The sequence below is a fragment of the Alosa alosa genome, chromosome 20 (genome assembly GCF_017589495.1).
Source record: "Alosa alosa isolate M-15738 ecotype Scorff River chromosome 20, AALO_Geno_1.1, whole genome shotgun sequence".
Lineage (NCBI taxonomy): Eukaryota > Metazoa > Chordata > Actinopteri > Clupeiformes > Clupeidae > Alosa > Alosa alosa.
This window is the reverse complement of record NC_063208.1, coordinates 27,659,315-27,665,924: the sequence shown is the minus strand read 5'-3', so window position 1 is coordinate 27,665,924 and position 6,610 is coordinate 27,659,315. Positions and strand designations below refer to the sequence as shown.

Below are 6,610 nucleotides of genomic sequence, written 5' to 3'. Positions count from 1 at the left end.
TCTCTGTTGTGTGCGGCACATGCCATAAAAGGAGGACAGGTACCCAAAAGAGAGGACATTCAGTCCTTATACATTGACAGCAGGCTGTGTTCCCCTATGATAATATAAGTGTGTATATATAAGTGTGGCTGAGGTTGTGCCCTTGAGCAAGGCACTTAACCCCCGAGTTGCTCTGGGCAGACTGGCCCTTGTAATAACCAACGTAGCCTATGTAAGTCGCTTGAATAAAATTATCAGCTAAAAGAATAAATGAGTCAGAAGTTGTTATGCTTCATCATCTACAGTGGCCTTCACTGTAAGGTGTAGACACAAAAGCATAACTTTATCAACCCAGTATCCTCTATCTTTTGGGTTTAGAGAGGACGTTGAATGAGTTCTTGTAGAGACGGCACTCACACAGATTGTTGTTGTCAGAACACTCAGCAACTGCACAATCAGTTCTAGAACAGCACTGATGTTCCAGGGAGTGGCTGACCACTCCCCTCCACACTGTTTCTAAATATAGACACATCATGAAGATAAAAGCACTGTCAGTGGACGCAGATGTATATATAAAAATATATTTTCTTTATTGGAAAACAAAAAGTGCAACAGACAGGATCTCACTCGTATCATTGCCAGGTGGTTACAGTGAAAACACAGTTACAATACAGTACAAATACATCCAACTACAACGGCGTGTTTAAACAGCTACATAAATTAGTACAAAACTGTACACAGTCTTCTGACAGCATTTACACATGGTGTATTTGTCCATTTTTACTAGCGTATTTTTTTATCACTCTTTTAAATAAATGCTATACTTAAGCTATGTTACAATCGTACTGGGATTTCTGGATATCATCTTCCATATGGAATTTGGGGGTCTTGCTAGGTTCTTTTCTACCCTATAATAGGGTCCGTTGGTAAGGGTCATAGGTCAAAATTACATTGGTGACACAGTCTCGTTAGGTTCTTAAAAACATGAACATTTAAATGTCTTTAATTTATGAGACCCCATAAATAAGTCTGAGATGAATGGGATCTGTTGTTAATCAACAATAGTCACCCTCAGAGAATGAGGGCACTCATCAAAAACAGTGGTGGGGAGACAATACAACAAAAATAAAATAATAATAATAATAGACAATTAAATAATACTTATAAGTGGAAAAAATAGGTAGGCATTTGCTTGAAGCATTTTTGTCAGATTTTTTTTTATCAGTTCCTGGTCCTAAGTTCCAGGAACCTGTGTTTTAATACTGTGAAATGGTTATCAGGAAACAGACACACGCACGCACACACACTATCACACTCGCGCGCGCGCACACACACACACACACACACACACACACACACACACACACACACACACACATATACACACTCGTCCACTCCCCTCAGTGCGAAAGGTCGACTTAACACCATCTGTACAGGCGACCTCAGAGCTGCACATTAAAAACAAAAAAATGCAAAATACAACAGCAAAAACAAAAAATAATAACCACTTGTCCACAAGCTAATACCTCACACGTTTTCATATTTCTCACACGGACACGTGAAGATTTTTGTCCTATACTCCTATACTGGGTGGGATCAGGGAAGGTGGATTTCCAGAGGAGCTGAAGAGCTGCCAATTCTGTATATATGTATGTGGGTTACTGACAAACCTGCATTTGTGTGTGTGTGTGTGTGTGTGTGTGTGTGTGTGTGAGAGAGTGTGTGTATGTGTGTGTGCTTATAAGCCATGTTGTTTAAAAATGGCAGCGAGTTTGCTTCGCTTCTCTCCCCCTCACATGTCGTTCTCGTAGTCATTGGCCATGTGCCTGACGTTTGTCGATAGGAAGATGTCATTCTCGCGCGGGCAGTCGTGGTGGCACATGCACGTCTTGATGAACATCATCTTGCGGCGGAAGGTGTCGCCCTCGGGGCAGCGGAACTCCACCTCGGCCGTGGCGGTGGTTTGAGGCGTGCAACAGCGGCCATCAGTGCAGGTGCCGCAGAACTTGGGCCGGTAGGAGCGGACACTCCGGCAGCCGGACAGCTCGAAGCGCATCCCGCGGGAGCTCCGTGGGGTACGGATACACCTCTTCCCCTTCTGTGGAGGAAAGACAGCGACACACACACACACACACACACACACACACACACACACACACACACACACACACACACACACACGGAATCAGTCAGAAGTTCAGTACAGTGGACCTGTACACCAACACCATCTTGTATCTGAGTCCATCAGAAACAGATATGTGTCTGATTAAACACATTCTAAGCATTTGACACAATTTCCCAGTGACAATGGCCTTTGACAATAGTGGCTTTTTCCCCCTGGGCTCACACTTTGTTAACCATCAGATTAGAATTAACAGCCACCATGAGAGTAGATGTTCATATTAGCTTTCCATGTATAAGTGTGCGTTTCAATTCAGTAGGTACTCATACAGTTCATTATTTGATGGTCATATGCTTGACATCTTAGGGAGGTGCTCTAATTAAGCTATCAGCTGGATCTGCAGTTTAACTGATGTATGGTCCAATGATACACTTTGACCCCCATGCCTGCCCAGTGCCCACTTGGTGCCCCCCATGCCCCCTCAGTGCCCACTTGGTGCCCCCCCCCCCCCCATGCCCCTCCACTGCCCACTTGATGCCCACCTTGATGCTCTTCTCCTGGTCGGCCTGGCACGGGCGAATCATGCAGACGCGGGTCTGCCGCTCCAGCTGGCAGCGCTCGTTGTCGTTGGTGACGCGAGAAGACACGCCCATGCCGCAGGTGGCCGAGCACTCGCTCCACTCCGTGGTCTGGACGAGGCAGTTGTCCCGCGGGCTCTCCGGCTTCGGCCCGTGGGCAGACACCTCGCGGAAGACTGCAGGAGCAACACAGACATGGAATCACTTACAAGCTTGTTTATGTGCTCTTTCTCCATTATTAACAACCGTTTGCTTTACTAGTCAATTGCTGTTAAAAAGAGCTTTATATTAGTTGTCACTGTATTTGCTCTTGCTCTTTGAATGCATCCGATTGCAACTTGTTTTGTTACTTGTTTATTGTTATCTTTTCACTTTTTTCACTTATTTTCACTTCTTCACATGTTTAAAATGGAGAAAAAACAATCTTCACAATTATTTGTATATCAAAATAATCAAAATCAACATGGTCATTCATACAGTATATAAAGGGTCATGACCAGGTCCTTTTTTCGGTAAGTGGACTGGAAGAGGAGCACAAGGGCTTGGGGGAATCCTCTACATGTCTCTTTACTTTATTCTGCAAGTCCAATCTCCCTCCTAGGGGCAATGAAGTGCTGTGTGCTGTGTATTTGTATGGTGTTGTATGGTGTATGTTTATCCCCTCTAACTAGGTGCTGCCTTTCTTGGCCAGGGCTTACTTGGAAAATAGACCTCTGTCTCAGTGTGACTAATCTGGTTAAATAAAGGATCAAATAAAAAAAGAAAGAAAAATAACTAAATAAATAAAATAAAGTTGATCTGATCTGATCTGAAGGTCATTTCTGGATGGATGGTAGAAATAGCCAAGCATATTGGGGAAGTCCTCTCACCTGCCATGGCCGACTCAAAGGTCTCCTCCTGGGGCGTCTCGTCGCAGACCCACTCCTCGCAGCACTGCCCGGGGATCTGGATGCGGCGCGGGTACGGGCAGTCGGGCGAGGGCAGCCGCACGTCGCTGGCGCAGGTGGGCACACAGCCGATCTCGCCGTTCATGCAGACGCAGTGGTGCTTGCAGCTGGGCTGGAAGGTCTCGCCGCTGCGGTAGATCACACCGCCCAGGTCACACGTCTGACCCTCCTGAGCTGCAACAACACAGAGAGAGAGAGAGAGAGAGAGAGAGAGAGAGAGAGAGTACATTAAACAGGAGGGAAGAAAAGAAAGGACAGTGGAGAAAAGGGAGGAAAGAAAAGGGAAAAGGATGGATATGACAGTTTAAGAAAGGACATGAATGGAAGGAAGAAAAGAAAAAAGAATCAAATAGAAAGAGAAGGAAAACGAATGGATGGAGAAAGGAAGGATATAATCAAATAGACTTGGGAAGGAGAGGAAGTTAAAGGAAAGGAAAGGTAAGTGGAGCAAAGGAAAGAAAAGGAAAAGGAGGAATTTTATAGGAATAGGATTCTTCAGACTGCGCTCTCTCTCCCTGACACTGCTGGGTGTGTCCTTGCTCTGCAAAACCTGCTTTCATTTAACAGAATGATGCCAATAAGTAACCCTAGTAAAATAATGGCTCTCCCATTACACAAGATGTGCAGCGGGTGGAATGTTGGACCATATTCAAGGTGAAATACTTTCATGAGCCATTACTCAAGTCGACTCCCTCCTGAGCCCACAGTTATTGAACACAGTCCCGCTTATGAATGCAATAAAGATATGCCCTACATTACAGTGCTGTTTCCCATGGTGAGTGATTATGGGTAATGTAATCTTATATTTTTTTGTAGGCACTCACGCATGCAGATGCCGGTTTCGGAGTCACTGAGGAGGCTGTACTCGCAGTAGAGCTCTTTGTGGTGGTCACAGGGCTCCAGGAGAGAACAGGGTTCCCCGGCCTGTCGGGCACACACCTTACAGCACCCACAGCCGTCTAGAACTAGGCTGGTTCCGTAAGAACACATAGGAGGCTCTGTTGGGCAGTCACAGGGTTGAGAGCAGTCCTCGGCAAAAACCTGACCAGGAATAAAGGGAAAAAATATTGCTTTAGTCTAAGACATAAATAATGTGTGTAAGTGTCCTTTAGGTTTTTCCAACTTGTCGGATACTTTTCCCCCCACTGACATTACAGTGATTGTATTATGAAGCCATGCATCTGTATTACAGTGAGAAACCACAGCGTGGCGACACTGTTCGCTCGGTAAGTAGGCTACGGACTGTTCTGCAGACTTTCTACGAGCATGTAAACACTGATGTTTGCCTGAAGCATGCCGACAGACAAAACTCAGTGTTCACGTTCGCTATATGTAAAACATTCACCCATTTACCCGTGTAAACAGAAAAAACACATCAACATCTTCATAAAAAAATAATTCAGATGGCTTCAACTAAATGAACAAGTCGAATATCTTCAACTTTGCAGGAAAGGCCTATGTATGTCATAAAATATTTGCACTCAATCTTTTGTCACTAACGAAACATAGGATAACAGCATTTTCACCGAGTTTTTAATATTTAAAAAATAAATTCAGCTTACTCTGAACAAAAACATAGCCTAGTAACTGAGCCGAGAACAGACAACCACTCCCACCTTCCCTTCACATTTGTTCTGCTTTACTGCATGTGAAAGTAATCATAGGCTTGCATAAATTATGACAACACAAAACAACGACCAAATAGTATAGCCTACCGCATAACTATACTGTCTTTGACTTTTATTATAACAAAGCCTATCCATGGTATCCGTTCATTCCATTTTAAGTAATGTTGCATTTTGCGTAATGCGCACCTTCCTACGCACCATGTCCACGGGTCAGGAGAAACAAACATTTATCGCGTCAGAAAAGTGCTAGGCCTACTTAAAAACATCATACACTACTTACCGAAAAAGCGAGAGCGAGCAGCAGACATACATTGGTAATAGTTTTCCCAAGCATCTTTGGAGCGACACACTGACAGAGTCGAGTCGAGTTAACAGGTTTGGTTTGTCTTGCAGGTTTGGACTATGAGGTGTCACTAGCAGAGGTCGATGCTAGACTGTTGCGCTCTGAGGCATCCGCGCTGTTTATATACGCTTGCGCGCGGGGTGTAGCCCGAGAAAAGAAAGTTATGCCACGCGACCCAGAGGGGAGAGAAATATTCGAAATCCAGATGGCTTTCCCTGACTACTGAGAGGTATAGCCTGCAGAAGCAGTAGACCCAGCCCCACTCCCAAACCAGCCCTCTGTGTCAATCCAAGCCATTGTCTGCCTGGCAGGGGTAACGTTGGTGCAAGACTAATGGTGCATTAAGTTAACATCATGTTATGTTAATGATATGTTTACGTTCAATTTACATGTGTTCATTTGGCAGCTAGCTTCCTTTATGAAAAATAAGTGTAGTTATGGGACAGTACTGAGATACAATGCAATATGTCTTATGTCCAAAAATATAGCATTTCTGCATATGAATTGCAAATAATTCCTCCAAAACTGCCGTTTTGACACTTGTAGTGCAGTTATTTATTTATATTTGTAAGGGTTTTGTAAGGTACTTTACAACAAGTTCAACAAATGCAATAGCTCATAACTGGTCTGGATCCTTAGAGTTATTAGAGTGGACCAATCTGCAGGGACATGAGCAACACCCTTTCGGTGTCAGACACATTTGCCTCCTGGCTGCAGTGAAGGGCAATGGAAGCCAGTGTCCAAGACCTCTGATCTCAAGGTGAAGTTCTGAAAAGGCAGGCACAGTACAGACAAAGACAGGCCTGTGGCATTTCCAGAGGGTTCAGGGAACTGTGTGTGTGTGTGTGTGTGTGTGTGTCGCGCATGCATGCGTGTGTGTGTGTGTGTGTGCAAGCGTGCGTGGGGACAGAGGAGAGCCAACCTGTTGCCCTCTCCAAAAGTGCATTACACAACCACATTGTCGTGACGGTTATGTTATAAAACAGTGTTAGAAAGGAGCCCAGCATGTGCAG

General features: G+C 44.7%; 1 protein-coding gene across 1 annotated transcript; it reads right to left on the bottom strand.

Annotated features, from left to right (window-relative positions):
- Nucleotides 1–546: 546 nt before the first annotated feature.
- ccn2b (cellular communication network factor 2b) lies at nt 547–5,676 on the bottom strand. Its single transcript, XM_048228968.1, has 5 exons — nt 5,535–5,676; nt 4,451–4,667; nt 3,549–3,800; nt 2,644–2,855; nt 547–2,077 (listed from the first exon to the last, which is right to left on the bottom strand). The coding sequence occupies exons 1-5, from the start codon at nt 5,586–5,588 to the stop codon at nt 1,772–1,774; spliced, it is 1,041 nt and encodes a 346-aa protein (XP_048084925.1). The 5' UTR covers nt 5,589–5,676; the 3' UTR covers nt 547–1,771.
- Nucleotides 5,677–6,610: the final 934 nt, after the last annotated feature.